Source organism: Felis catus, chromosome E1, assembly GCF_018350175.1.
Source record: "Felis catus isolate Fca126 chromosome E1, F.catus_Fca126_mat1.0, whole genome shotgun sequence".
Classification (NCBI taxonomy): Eukaryota; Metazoa; Chordata; class Mammalia; order Carnivora; family Felidae; genus Felis; species Felis catus.
Genome location: NC_058381.1, coordinates 27,755,657 through 27,771,433, shown reverse-complemented (window position 1 = coordinate 27,771,433; position 15,777 = coordinate 27,755,657). Strand labels below are relative to the sequence as shown.

General features: G+C 39.9%; 1 protein-coding gene across 5 annotated transcripts in view; it reads right to left on the bottom strand.

Annotated features, from left to right (window-relative positions):
* Window positions 1-10,892, bottom strand: part of TRIM37 (tripartite motif containing 37) — a 147,329-nt gene extending 136,437 nt beyond the window's left edge. For 3 of the 5 annotated variants that reach the window (XM_011289105.4, XM_011289104.4, XM_045044727.1), the window contains exons 1-2: window positions 10,438-10,892; window positions 8,629-8,730 (exon numbers count right to left, since the gene is read on the bottom strand). In XM_011289105.4, the coding sequence (XP_011287407.1) occupies window positions 8,629-8,730; window positions 10,438-10,458 (123 nt within the window). In that variant the 5' untranslated portion in view covers window positions 10,459-10,892. Of the gene's footprint in view, window positions 1-8,628; window positions 8,731-9,583; window positions 9,604-10,437 lie in introns of those variants that run through there. The other 2 variants (XM_003996626.6, XM_045044726.1) reach the window with 2 other exon arrangements.
* Between the last annotated feature and the right edge of the window lie 4,885 nt (window positions 10,893-15,777).

The window sequence follows — 15,777 nt, the reverse complement described above, 5'->3', positions numbered from 1 at the left end:
CATTCTTTAGATTTCAGTTTATGTCACTTCCTCCAGAAAGCTTGCCCTGACTCTCTACAGACTACCACAGCAACCTGTACTTCTTCCTTTATTGTGCTTATAATACTTTATTACACTGACTTATTTATCGGTCTCCTCTGCCCTGCCAGACTATAAGCTCTCTAAAGGTTGGGACCATGACAGGGAGTGACCAGTCCATATTTTTAAATATGTCTCTCCGTTCCAGTCAAAACAGGCTTATTTCTACACTATACATCACGCTTGGTATATTTGTGTATTTGCTAGTATGTCCCCCCCCCCCCCGCCATGTGCTGTCCCATGGGAATGTCCAGTAATTAGGTCCACAAAACCTTCCTAACTATAACAAGCTAGTAATCTTTCCCATCTCTGAATATTTATGGCATTTTTACCTTGTATTCCATAATCTAACTTAATCACAAAATAAATATGGTAATTTTAATACTTGGGGAAAAACAATATTTCTCCCAAACCAAAACCAAAGGTAAGAACGAGCAATACAATATTAATGCACAAGAAGAATTAAAGAAAATAAAAATTATAGTAGAGCAATTCCCCACATTCAATTTAAGAATTTCTCTCCATTAAAATGGAAGAATCACAGCTTTAGACAGTATTCAGACCTGAGTCTGACTCCTAGCTCTGGCACTTACTGACTACAAGACACCAGACATGTGACTGGGCTCAAGTTTCCTCACAGGTAACAAGAGAATCAACATACCTAACTCTGCAAGACTGGACTAGGGAAATTCTCAACAAGAGCCCAGCAAATCGAATTCAACAGTATATTAAAAAGACTATACAGCATGACCAAGTGGGATTTACTACCTGGAATGCTGAGATAGTTCAACATACAAAAATCATTCAATATAACACATCACATTAATAAAATGAAGGAAAAAACCCACATGATCATCTCAACTGATGCATAAAAGGTCTCTGACAAAATCTAATATCCTTTCATGATAAAAACACTCAAGAAAAAGGAACAAAAGAGAACTTCTTCAATTTGATAAAGTCCATACAAAAAAGATCCAGAGTGAACATCATACTCAATGGTAAACACTGAAAACTTTTTCTTTAAGATCAGGAAAAAGACAAAGATGCTCATTTTCACCACTTCTATCCAACACAATACTAAAAATTTCACAGAGAGCAATTTAAGCAAGGAAAAAAAGTACAAAAGCATCCCAACTGGAAAAGTAGTAAAATTAATTGTTTGCAATAACATAATCTTGTATGTAGGAAACCCTAAAGGTTCCACAAAAAACTGTTAGTATTAATGAACAAAATGAACAAATTCACCAAAGTTGCAGAATACAATATCAACCCACACACAAAAAAAACACGTTTCTATATGCTAGCAATGAAGAATTCAAAGAGGAAATTAAGAAAATACATCTACAACATCAAAGAAAAAAGTAAAATACCTAGGAATAAACTTAACCAAGGAGTTGGAAGATTTATACATGGAAAACTACAAAACACCACTGAAAGAAAGTCCTAAATAAACAGACATCCCATGTTCATGTATTGGAAGATTTAATACTGTTAAAATCCCAATACCACCCAAAGCAATCTAGGGTATCAATGTAATTCTTATCAAAACCACAATGGTGCTTTTTACAAAAGTAGAAAAACCCATTCTAAAATTCAAACGGAGGGGCACCTGAGTGGCTCCATCAGTTAACTGTCCTACTACTGATTTCAGCTCAGGTCATGATCTCGCCATTTGTGATACTAGGCCCTGTGTCGGGCTCTGAGCTGACTGGATAGAGCCTGCTTGGGATTCTCTCTCCCTCTCTCTCTGTCCCTCCCCTGCTCGTGCTCTGTCTCTCTCTTTCTCAAAATAAACAAATAAACACAAAAAAGAAATTAAAAAAAAAAAGGAATAAAGCTTTAAAAATAAATATATAAAGGGGCGCCTGGGTGGCTCAGTCGGTTAAGCGGCCGACTTCAGCTCAGGTCACAATCTCGCGGTCCGTGAGTTCAAGCCCCGCGTCGGGCTCTGGGCTGATGGCTCAGAGCCTGGAGCCTGCTTCTGATTCTGTGTCTCCCTCTCTCTCTGCCCCTCCCCAGTTCATGCTCTGTCTCTCTCTGTCTCAAAAATAAATAAAACGTTAAAAAAAATTTTTTTTTTAAATAAAAAATATATAAAGACAAATGTTATATGATTACATTTATATGAAGTACTTAGTTCAGAGACAGAAAGAATAGTGGTTACTGGGACTGGGGAAAAGGGTAATGGATAAACGTAAGGAAAGTAGGCATCTCTATCTTTATCCTGATCTTAAAGGAAAATGTTAAGGTACTGCTCCATATCTATGAGAATGGCTAAAATTCAAGACTGAACGTACCAAGTGTGGGCATTAATGTGGAAGAATTAGAACTCTCACACATTGCTGGTAAGAATTTAAAATGCTACTATTTTAGAAAACAGTTGTACAATTTGTTAAACAGTTAGATATACATCTACCATGTGATCTAGCTCTTCCATTCCTATTTACTTACCTAAGAGAAAAGAAAGTTTAAGCCCATTCAAATACTTGTATATAAATGTTCATAGCAGTTTTCTATGTAAATACCAAAAAGTAGACACAGTTATGTCCATCAACAGGTGAATGGATAAACATATTATGGCATATGCCTACAATGGGATGCTACCACTTGGCAATAAAAAGGAATACTATTGATCCACACAACATAGATACATCTCTAAATAATTTTGTTGAGTGAAAAAAGCTGGACACATGAGAGAACATATCATAAGATTCCATTTCTATAAAAGTCCAAAAAATGCAAACTTATCTACAGTGACAGAAAGCAGATCAGTGGTTTCCTAGGAATAAGACAAGTGGAGGGAAGGATTACCAAGAGGTACAAAGAAACTTTTGAGGATTATAAGTATGTTCACTATCTTGTAGTGATTGTTTCTCAAGTATATACATTTATCAAACTTACCACACTATACACTTTAAATATGTGCAGCTTACTGTATGTCAATTATATCTAATTTTTTAAAACTCCAATATTAAAAAGAAAACAAAGTCGATATTTACAGGAAATCATAAAATGCTACCAATGCTGAAAATCAAGGAGTCAAAAACAAAACCGAAACTACTTGATGAAAAAGACTGGGGCAAAAAAAATGGGTGAAAATACAAAAATAAGAACAGGTAATGATGGAGAATCAACTGAGAGTAACTGGAAGAATGAAAGAGACCTGGCCTGAAAATACAGCCAATGTTCCCACTTTTTGGTATATGCATATAGAAGCACAAGAGAGTCATAGGTAGAGTGTTGGCCTCGGAGTGAGTCCAGTTTTGGTCTGTCCCAAACCACTAGATAACTTTGGACAAGTCTATTCATGGGTCTGGACCTTAGTCTGTTTTATTCAGTGACACAAGCATCTGGCCTGTCATGGATAATTAAATTTCCATGGTCAAATGAACAGAGATGGGATGGAAGAGAAGGGAGAGGCATTCAAATAAACAATAATACAATTTGGTTGGGTGGAATGCCCAGCTCTCAAGGACTTTGCTCCTGTAATTATCCCCTCTCCCCAGCTTCATTAATTAATCTTTCTCTACTGGTTCACATTCAATGAGATATAAACCTTTTCAACCCACTCCTTTTTTTTCCCCTTTACATCAAAATTTTTAGAGTTTTTATACTTGCTGTCTTATTTGCCTCCCTCTCCCAGACATCAAGATTTTGTCTTCATTATTCCACTAAAACTACTCATCAAGGTTACCAATGTCCTACACATTCTCAAATCCAATGGTTAAATCCCGAACCAGAAATACAAGACACAGTTAACCTACTCCTCTTTGAAACATGTTTTTCACTTGAATTCTGTGATGCCTCACTCATGGCTCCTTCTTGTTATCTCCTGCTTAATCCTCCTCCTCCTCCTGACCTCTAAATGTTGAGTGACCCAGAGTTCAAAGCAAAAAGTCTTTTCCCTATCAGGTAATCTGGTGATCTCATCAAACGCCTTCAATACTATCCATATGCTATTAATTCGATATCACTAACATCCCCTTCCTCAACTCCAGATTCGTATTTCCAACTGCCAACTTCTCCAGTTAGATGTATAAAATCTTAAACTTGACATATTTAAAAACAAAACTTATACATCTATAGCCTACCCAACTCTTCCTCCCCAAATTTCTTCTATCTCAGAATAGAAAACCATTCATCTAAATGTTGTATAAAACTCTCATGTCCCATCTATAAGTAAATCCATTGGCTCTACCTTCGAAACATATCCAGAACTGCCCTATTTTTCACCACCTCCACTGTTACCATTCGAGTCTAAACCAAATTGGTCTCCTCACTTCCTCTCCCACCTATGGTGCCTATAATCCACTTTCTACATAGCAGCAAAAGTGAGTTTTTAAAAATTACTGCGTATCATTCAAAAGCTTTCAATGGTACCATTACAGTTAAAATAAAAGCCAAGGTCTTTACCAAGGCCCTAAGCTCCATCTCCAAATTCATCTCCTTTCCCTCTTTCTCTCTTTGCTCCAGCCACACTGGCTTCTTTGTTCTTTCTCTCAGGGGCTTTGCTCCTTCTGATTTCTCTGCCTGGGACTTTCTTCCTGTAGATACATCACTACCACATTTCATTCTGGTCTTGGCTCAAATATCACTTCTCAGAGACCTTCACAGACTATCTAAAATAACTAACAACCTGCTCATACCCTCCTCAAAGTCCCCACTCTATACCTTATTCAGTTTCATTTTCTTCATAGCACTTTCTGGTATCTAACATATGTCTATTTACCTTTTTGTCCATATCCCAAGTAGTAAATAAATCAACTCCCTGGGAAGTCGATGCTTAACTCCAAGTAGATGTGTAATTAGTATTTGTTGAATGAATAAACACATGAATGGTACATTCAGGAACCAAGACAGCTTTAGAAAGAAAGAATAGAGGGGTGCCTGGGTGGCTCAGTTGGTTAAGCGTCTGGCTTCAGGTCAGGTCATGATCTCACAGTTAGTGAGTTCAAGCCCCACGTCAGGCTCTGTGCTAACAGCTCAGAGCCTGGAGCCTGCTTTGAATTCTGTGTCTCCTTCTCTTTCTCTGCACTTCCCCCACTCACTCTCTGTCTCTCACAAATGAATAAAACATTAGAAAGAAAGAAAGAAAGAAAGAAAGAAAGAAAGAAAGAAAGAAAGAAAGAAAGAAAGAAAGAAAAGAACCAGATTATCCAAGTGGTCTGAATATAAAGATAATATTCTAAGGAATTAAGGCAATGAATCTGATAAGGAAAAAAAAATTCCTTATCCTTCTGATAAGGAAAAAAAAAAATGACATTTCTGGAAAACATCAATATGGCAGCAGGATATAAAATGAACCACAGATAAGAAAAGACTTGGAGTGGATGAGCACTGGGTGTTGTATGGAAACCAATTTGTCAATAAATTTCATATTAAAAAAAAAAAAAAAGAAAAGAAAAGACTTGGAGTGCCTGGGTAGCTCCGTCGGTTAAGCATCCAACTCTTGGTTTCAGCTCAGGTCATGATCTCATGGTTCGTGAGATCGAGCCCCACCTAGGGCTCCACGCTGGCAATGAGGATCTTGCATGGGATTCTCTCTCTCTTCTTCCTATACCCCTCCCCACCTAGCAAACACACTCTAGCTCTCAAAATAAATACATAAACTTTAAAAAAGACTCAAGATAGATCAGTTAAAAGCTAACTAGGGGTGCCTGGGTGGCTCAGTCAGTTAAGCATCCAACTCTTTTTTTTTTTTTTTTTTAATGTTTTTTATTTATTTTTGGGACAGAGAGAGACAGAGCATGAACGGGGGAGGGCCAGAGAGAGAGGGAGACACAGAATCGGAAACAGGCTCCAGGCTCCGAGCCATCAGCCCAGAGCCTGACGCGGGGCTCGAACTCACAGACCGTGAGATCGTGACCTGGCTGAAGTCGGACGCTTAACCGACTGCGCCACCCAGGCGCCCCAGCATCCAACTCTTGATTTCGGCTCAGGTCATGATCTCAGGGTCCTGGGATCAATTCCCACGTCAGGTTCCGCACTGAGCGGAGAGCCTACTTGGGATTCTCTCTCTCTCCTCTTTGCCCCTCCCCTGCTCACTTGCAAGCTCGCTCTCTCTCTCTCTCTCTCTCTCTGGGGAAAGAAAAAAAAAACAAACGATTGGAGCACCTAGGTGGCTCAGTTAAGCAACCAACTTTGGCCCAGGTCATGATCTCACAGTCTGCGAGTTTGAGCCCGCCTCCAGCTCTGTGCTGACAGCTCAGAACCTGGAGCCTGCTCCAGATTCTGTGTCTCCCACTCTCTGCCCATCCCCCACTCATTCTCTCTCTCTCTCTCTCTCTCTCTCTCTCTCTCTCTCTCTCTCTCTCAAGAATAAACAATTAAAAAATTCTTTTAATAAAAAAAAGATTATAATTATCTAAGTATGAGGTAATAAAGGTATATATTTCTCTGCTAGGATGATAATGGAATGGAAAAGTAGGACAGATGTAAGTGAAAGCAGAAGATAATAACTGACAGGACTTAAAAATTACTGGTGCCAGGGATCAGCTGGTTAAGCCTTAGACTTTGGATGTCAGCTCAGGTCATGTTCAGGTCATGATCTCATGATTCAGGAGATCAAGCCCTGTATCAGGTTCTCACTGACAGTGCAAAGCCTGCTTGGGAGCCTCTCCCTCTTGCTCTGTCCCTTCCCCACTCATTTATGCACATGTGCTCTCTCTAAATAAACCTAAAAAATATCATTGGTGTAAAAGGTTTCAAGTTGGAGTGACTGGCGGAACAGAACAAAAAGAAGTCAAAAAGAATCAGTTTAAAAAAACAGAATTTGATCGGGAACAAAGTTCAAGGTGCTGGAAAGTCAAAGCCAAAGGAATAGATTTAAAAGCCATATACTGAGAAATGATAGTTAAACCTGCAAGAATAAATCAAATTTCCCAAGGTAGATGAAATTTTCCCACTTCTTTTTAATTTTGAGAGAGTGATACAGGCCAATTACCTAATTTCCACAGCTTCTGTTTCACCATTTATAAAAAATAATGCGAAATTTATTAATTGCTATTTTAACAATAAAATATTAACACCTTACAATGGGACTGTACTTTACAGTTTCTAAATTGCTTTTTAGCTTATCTCATTTAATGCCACAACCATTCTGTGAGGCAAATCTTGTTACCTCATTCTATAGCTGAAGAAACAAGACTAGGAAAAGTTGAGTTTCTCAGCTTATGAATGGAAGAACTAGCATGATATATAACCTTGGTCTTCTCCACATGGTGTAGAAGCCAAGAACGCAGGCTCTAAAGCGAGACTTCCTGGATTCAAATCCAGCTCTATTATTTGTTAGCTGTGTGACCGGAAGCAAGTGATTTAAGTGTTACAACCATTACTCTCGACAAAGGTTTATTTATCTTCCTAAGGCAGAAATAAGGAACCACAGAGAAATTTTGAGGTGAAGAGCATGTTAGATGGCTTTGATTTTCCCAGTAAAAGACAAAACCTACTGCGAGTAATGTGGGCAGGGCAGTTTTTAACCATGATTTGCGGATGTGCTACTGAATCCCTCCACACAAAAAAGAAATTCTTCTGTTTCACATCTTAGGCTTCCTCATAATGTTCTTTGAGGGGTTCACCTACATTCGTTTTAAAGCCAAAGGACTATATTAATCTCTAAAGTCTCTTGTACCTGTAAGATTATACGATTTTAATCTAAGCCTCTGAACCCATTATTAGCTTTTTCTCCATCCTACCCATCCAACAGTATAAACTTTGAGTCTCACAGCACTTTGTTAGTGCCTCTTTATGACACTATACATACATTCTTCAGTATAAACGGAACCCATTATGTCACTTAGATTTAAGCTCCTTCAGGGCAAGCACTCCATCATTTATCTTAGAAGTCTTCAACCCCAAACACAATGCAGGCAACCACTTTACCAGCACTTGTTAAATGTGCAATGATTTAATAAATATATTAAAATTATAATGGGTTTTGATTTCTAGACATTTCATGGTAGTTATCTCACCTCCACAGTACTAAGTAATATATGGTGATGGTCTCCCTATAAGGAACATTCATTTAAAACATTTTTTAAAAGGAGACAAAATGTAAAAATTAAAAAGATAACAAAACTGGGGTGTCTGGATAGCTCAGTTGATTAAGTGTCTGACTCTTGGTTTCAGCTCAGGTCATGATCTCACAGGTTCATGGGTTCAAGCCCCACATCAGGTTTCACACTAATAGCACGGAGCCTGTTTAGGATTCTCTTTCACTCTCTATCTCACAATAAATAAACTTAAAAAAAAAAAAAGATAAAAAATATGGTCGATTTTGGGGTGCTTCAATCGGTTGAGCATCCTACTCCGGCTCAGGTCATGATGTCATGGTTCACGGGTTCAAGCCCCACATCGGGCTCTGCTGGCAGCTCAGAGCCTGAAGCCTACTAGAGATTCTGTGTCTCCCTTTCTCTCTGCCTCTCCCCTGCTCATGCTCTCTCTTTCTCAAAAATAAACAAACATTTAAAAAAATAATTTTAAAAGAATATGGTTGATTTTTACAACACATCGTATATACACTAAGGGCATGTAGAAAGAAATGCAACTTACCCTGATACAGCTAAAACAACAAAGCTTAGAGCAATGAGGACACAGGCGTGCATCCCGCAACTTCTCCATACAAATGAAACATCTGAAAACCTCCGCAATGCTCTGAAAATAATAAAAAATGTAAGGTACACCAGATTTAGACTACTGAATCAAAAGTAAAAAGCATGCTTAAAACAACTCACTCAACACTGACATTAATTTGGGGCTGATATAACCTGTTTTAATAAGTCTTATCAGTACTTGGTTGGTCAAGGCCCAGTGTACCTCAGAACATCTGGAAAAAGTGCTTTTTCTTTCCTAAGCTTCACAGTGGCTCTATTCTAAGGAAAGAACATGAAATGCAAACACACTTGTGCACAAATACTCTCACTGAAGCATAAATTGTAATCACAAGAATGTGGCTATAACCCAAATTTCAAAATATTAAATTATGACAGTTAATAAAAAAAATTAGGACAGTTAACACAGATTATGACAGTCACTAGAAACTTCTTGATTTGAGGATATAGAAAAAAATATCCTTATTATGATGCAGAACAGCTAAAAAAAAAAAAAAAAGATGGACTGACTGAATGAACTATATGAACTTTTTCTGCAATTTCCCCAAGGGGATGGACTGCTTTTAAAATTAAAAAAAAAAAAAAAAAAAAACCTTTAAAAAAGATACATATACTAACAGAGTGTACTTTGATCAAGAAAGAAACTAATTCAGAATCCAGAAATCTGAATTTGCCCTGATACTCCAACCAACTAGCTTTTTATTGGAGCCTTAGATTTTGTTCCTATGGAAAATTTTAGTGGTCGCCCCATGAAGGCTTTGAAAAGAAAAAAATAAGAATAAATAGAAGAAACGATAGTTTGCAAGCCTCAGATAAATCATTTTAGGAAGTAACTACCAAGAAAACAGACATAATGAAAAGCAACTTATTGTATATTTTATTTTTACCGTACTCACATTTATTTACTCCATCCCAGGAGAATTAAACGCTCCCAAACCAAGAAAACGTTACAAAACCTTTATAACACTTTCGCAGGAGGAACTAAGGAGAAAATTATTCATTAGTCCAATCATGACTCTGCAGAACCAGAAAGAACCTGTGAGATGCAGACGCTGGGGGAGGGTAGGGTGGACAATAAGACCATTGGGTGAACTACTTTCAACTGGAGTGCCTGTAATACAGTTGCAACTTACTAAGGACCAAGGTAATGGAAAGTTCAAAATTCGACAACTGTTAAATAATTAGGTCCAATAAGCAATCTTTTTTTTTTTTTTAATGTTACTGGCCTTTAAGTAAATATCTCAACCATTTGGAATCACAGCTCACAAGAGCCAAATATAAAAGAATAGGTTGTTCCAGAAAACTACAAATAGGATAATAAAAGTATATCCTCATTCAATTTAGGAAGGGCAGAAGTCTGCAAAATGTACGGGTCGGGGAGGAATGATTCCAGTTGGAGAGAGTTTTGGATCTGCACTTGAACTCCCAAGAACAGGTAGCGAGTGCACGGCACGTCTATCTAATGAATTTGCAGTTTTGCTCTTCCCAGACTGTAGTTTGCAAAAACCCTGAGAATGAGTACCGGTGCCAAGACACCCAGAAAACGCCAGGATACCACCACCTGACAAGGCACCCGAAGAGCTGCGGACCTAGCACGGCGTCCTTCGCACTGGGCCAGCCTTCACTACACCCGCAGCGGCGGAGTGGGGGTGCTCTACTACAGGGAGGGCTAGGGCAGGGCGCCCCAAATAAAGAAGGCTCAGGGGGTAGCGGAGGGAGAGTAACCACCACCCCTCTCAACCCCCCTCACCTCTACGCTCTGTTCATCCATTGCCTCCGGCTCTCGGCGGGGCCCTCGGCGACCCGCGGAGTCCGTGGTCTGACCTATTGGGCGCCGGCCCGAGGTCGCCAGGTCAAATCGCCGACGAAAACCACGCCGGCGTGTGGTTCAGGGGGCTCCGACGACCGCCCCACCTGCTCGCCCCATCGCGTCGGGTCCGGCGCCAGCTACCCCCACTTCGCCATATTTATCCGCGCACCCGCCCTAGGGCGCAGTGGGAGGGCGAGCGGTGGCCGCAGCTGCTTCTTCACCGCTAAAGCCGCCCGCCAGCGACCGCGAGGGAGCCTCGCACCACGTGACGCGGGCGCGCGCGTATCGAACTGCTGCTAGAGCCCGGCGGCGCTGGTCTCCAGCAAAGAAGGTGCTGCAGGGAATTCGCAAACACCAACGGTAACCAGGGCAGCTGAAAGAGCGGCGAAGAGGAAAGGCGCGGTGCGCATGCGCGCCGAACGCGGCGTTAGGGGAGCCGGGAGGAGAGAGGCGGGCGACTAGTTCCCGCGGTGCGGGGGCGCACACGAGATTTGGCTGCTAGCAGCCGCAGGGCTGCGTGTCTTTGGCCACAGTCTAGCGCGCAAGCGGATGAGAGTTTGGCGCTCGCTGGTCTCCACGCCTCTGCGCCCTTAGGGAAGGGCGGCGCTCCACCAGTCTCAAACTTTGGCGCGCCAAAGACTGGAACAACCACCTGGAGTGCTTGAGTGAAACAGACTCTGAAGCCACACCCCTAGGTATTCGGACTTGATTCTAAGATAAGGCTCCACAAAATCGTCAACAGCCACTCTCCGCTGATTTGGCTGCAGGTAGCCTTTGGCCCGCACTTTTTGAGAAACCATGGTGTAGAATTGGTGGCTAGTGATTCTTTCTTTGGAAGGAACCCCAGATTCTCGGGTTTTGAGACTTCTGCCCCACCTACTCATATTGTGAAGCCTACAGCGATGTCGTTTCAGGAAGAATGGGACCACAGACTGTAGAGATTTGATCTACACCACTCCATCCTGCGTGTCTTGCCACTTGAGGTGAGCCGTCGCTATGGGACTATGGAAAGTGCAAGCGTCGGCTGTGTTCAGCTTTCCTATGTTGGCGTCTTCATACAATTTTGTCATGAAGTCTACAGATGGCAGGAATTGAGGGTGTGAGACAAAGGTCTTACATCAAATTCTTAATCTGAATTTACTTTTTCCTTTCTGATTTATTGCAAACCACTATTAACCCAATCTACAGTGCACACGTAAAGAATCAACAATAACCTAGAAAGAAGCTCTTGAGTGTCAAGGGATTTGGACTTTCTTATAAGTAGTGGACAACAATTTTTTAATACGTGAGCCATGGACAGGGATAATTTAGTAAGATTAATCTGTTACTGGAAATTCTTTAACCAAAACTTATTTATGGTCTTGATGTTTGCACGCCACCATTTATAATAAAACGCCCTGAATTGTACATTGTCGTAATGGTTAATGTTTAATTTTGCTAAGTGAATCTTACCTCAAAAAAGTTATCTGTGAAACACAGTACTGTTCTTGGGATTCAAAGAGTAATGAGAAGTGAAAAAAATAAGACAAATTACAACATATAAATATTAAAATAAGTTCTTATGCTAATATATTTGTCCAAGAACCCAAAAATGTTTAAAGATTTATTGCAACAGTTCATAATAGTGAAAAATTGGAAAACCTATACAATTAATTAGGGGTCAATGGTTGTAGCCACAGATTATGGTTAACTTAAGTAAAAAAGAATTTAGTTGGCAGGATGCCTAGCTACCACATGGAGGTAGGAAACCTGGGACCTCAGAATTCCTTAAAGGAGGACCTAGCTGCCTTTCCCCCCAACTCCAACAAATCTAACTTGTCTATTATACAGCTTATCAATGCCTATCAGTACAGAACTGAAAAAAATCATGGTACATCCATATATTGGATTACAACTGTTCAAAACAATAGCAGAAGTGTGTGATGAAAATATCCAAAATATATTTACAATGAAAAACACTGGGCATCTCGGTGGCTCATTTGGTTAAGGGTATGACTTCAGCTCAGGCCATGATCTCTCGGTTCATTGGTTCAAGCCCTGAATCGGGCTCAGCAGTGACAGCACAGAGCCTGCTTGGTATTCTCTCCCTCTCTCTCTGTCTTTCTCTGCCCCTCTCCCACTCGTGCCTCTCTGTCGCAAAATAAATGAATTTAAAAAAAAAAAAAAAAAACCTAAATGCAGCTGCAGTATAATATATGGTATCAGCCTATTTTTGTAAAAAAATATTTGTAATTTGTGTATATATGTAGAAACATCTGAGGGCACCTCACTGGCTCAGTCGGTTTAGTGTCCAACTGTAGATATCAGCTCAGGTCATGATTCCAGGGTCATGGGATCAAGCCCTACATGGTGCTCTGTGCTGAGCATGGAGCTGTATATGATTCTTTCTCCCTCAGCCCCTCTCTCTCACTTGCACTCTATCTAAAAAAAACCAAAAAACAAAAAAACCATACATACATACATACATAAATAAATAGATAATGATAAATGAAACATCTGAAGAGATTCAAGATAATTTCTGGAGAATGGACATACTCGTATGTTTTAATTTCCTAAAACCTAAATTTGTATTAAAATTAATTTGTATTACTTACAACTTAAGACATAAAAACACTATGTCACATAAAAAATAATTATCCAAATGAGAAATAAAAGACCTAAATTAGGGTAGTAAGAGTGAAAATAAAGTGGAGGTTGGATACCATGAACATTTCAGAGAAAGAATTATAGATTTTATTGGCTAAGAAGATAAAGATACAAACTTCTTAATTCTAGGTAACAGAATAGTGCCCATGGACAAAATAAAGTCAGTAAGTACTCTGGAAGTGATCAATTTGAATACTCAGAATTTTTTTATTGGACATATGGATCTATGCATCTAGATCTAATGGAAGAAGTTGTATTTGGGAATCATAAATGAATATATAAAGAAGTGCAGAGAGAACTATTTTAAGGGGGTGTGGGGGAAGAACCAATATTTACAGGATGACTATGAAGGAAATCATAGAGGAAAAACAACAGGAACTTGTCATGACTTCTTTGTGATACTACCATTTTTCAATCCCACCAATCAACATCACATCCCAGAGCCATTCCATGACAAAAACTTCCTAAATATTAACAATACTGAAGAAATTGTTACTGAAGTGTGACTTATTTCTCTGTAATCTAAAGGGGAGGGGGTGCCTGGGTAGCTTAGTTGAGTGTCCGACTTTGGCTCAGGGCATGATCTGACTTCATGAGTTGGAGCCCCACATCAGGCTCAATGCTATTAGCTTAGAGCCCTCTTCAGATCCTCTGTCCCCCTCTCTGTCCCTCCCCCACTTGTATGCTCACTCTCTCTCTCTCTCAAAAGTAAACATTTAAAAAAAAATTTTAAGGGGCGCCTGGGTGGCGCAGTCGGTTAAGCGGCCGACTTCAGCCAGGTCACGATCTCACGGTCCGTGAGTTTGAGCCCCGCGTCGGGCTCTGCGCTGACGGCTCGGAGCCTGGAGCCTGTTTCAGATTCTGTGTCTCCCTCTCTCTGACCCTCCCCTGTTCATGCTCTGTCTCTCCCTGTCTCAAAAATAAATAAAACGTTAAAAAAAAAAAAAAAAGATTTAAAAAAAAAATTTTAAGGCGTGGTTCTGTTCTTCAAATACTCAACTACACAGTACAATTTTAACTGAAGCTACTCTCCCAACCCTGTTTGTCACCTATTACAAGTTTGTTAATGGACAAATAAATGCTCATAACAAAATTTTTAATTAGATGAACGTATAATCCTATCACCTGCAGAACTAATATTGATGCATCTTTCCTAGTCTTTTCAATGCCTCTTATTACATATATGGAAATATTTACAGAACAATTTCTAATTATCAAACCCAAACACTTTACCATCTCATTGTGCTTCCAGCCATCCTGACACACAGAAGTTATTTGGTTAGGATCACATAACTAGAATTTAAAACCTGCTATTTACAGGGGCCTGCGTGGCTCAGTCAGTTAAGGGTCTGACTCTAGATTAAGGCTCACATCATGATCTCACAGTTTGTGAGTTCAAGCCCCAAGTCAACTTCTGCACTGACAGCATGGAGCCTGCCCCATGCTCTCTGCCCCTCCCCAGCTCACTCTAAGTAAATTAACTAAAACAAAAAAACAAAAAACCTGTATTTACATTGCAGACTCCAAAGCCCAATCTTAACTACAAAACTGCAATCTCTTTCCCCTATCCCCCATTTAACACAGCTTCAACATTTCCCAGGTTAACAGTAGTAATTTATTGGCAGCTTGACCTCTTATTATGTGAATACACCTATTTACCTTCCATTAGCCAGATGTATTTGTTTTTTGCTAGTATAAATAACCCTGTGATTAACATCTTTGCATCAAAATCTGTCCCTATGATTACCTTATTGCCAATAGTTATTTAAAAACAAATAGGCACCCGAGTGACTCAGTCAGTTAAGCATCTGATTTTGGCTTAGGTCATGATCTCAGGGTTTGAGTTTGAGTCCTGCACAGAGCTCCATGCTGACAATGTAGAGCCTGCTTGGAATTCTTTCTCCCTATCTCTCTGCACCACCCCCCAACAATATAAATAAATAAACTTTAAAAAAATTTTTTATGAATAAATAACGAGGGACACCTGGGTGGCAGTCTGTTGAGCAGCCGATTTTGGCTCAGGTCATGATCTTGTGGTTCATGGGTTCAAGCCCCACGTGGGGCTCTATGATGACAGCTCGGAACCTGGAGCCTGCTTTGGATTCTGTCTCCCTCTCTCTCTCTCTCTCTGCCCCTCACTTGCTCACACTCTATGTATCTCTTTCTCTGTCTAAAACTAAATAAACATTAGGGTGCCTGGGTGGCTCAGTCAGTTAAGCGTCCCACTTCAGTTCAGAACATGATCTCACAGCTTGTGAGTTATGAGGCCCACATGAGGCTCTGTGCTGACAGCTCAGAGCCTAGAGCCTGCTTCAGATTCTGTGACTGCCTCTTCCCTGCTCACACTCTCTCTCTCTCAAAAATAAATATTTTTTTAAAAACTCAAAAAAAATTTTAATAAATTAATAAATAAATAAAATAAGGAAATACACACACAATTGGCAAGTAACAGTTGCCAGTAATCCTCTGTTTTCAGTTTCTTAGCTTTCATGTAGAATGTACAATTATAATAAGATAGGCTGAAGGAGAACAAAGGTAGTGTTGATATACAACAGAGACACTCTAAAACAGCATTTGAAAGCAAAGTTCATGTTGTTCAACATTAGCAGCAAGAAGGAATAAGAAAAGTGAGGC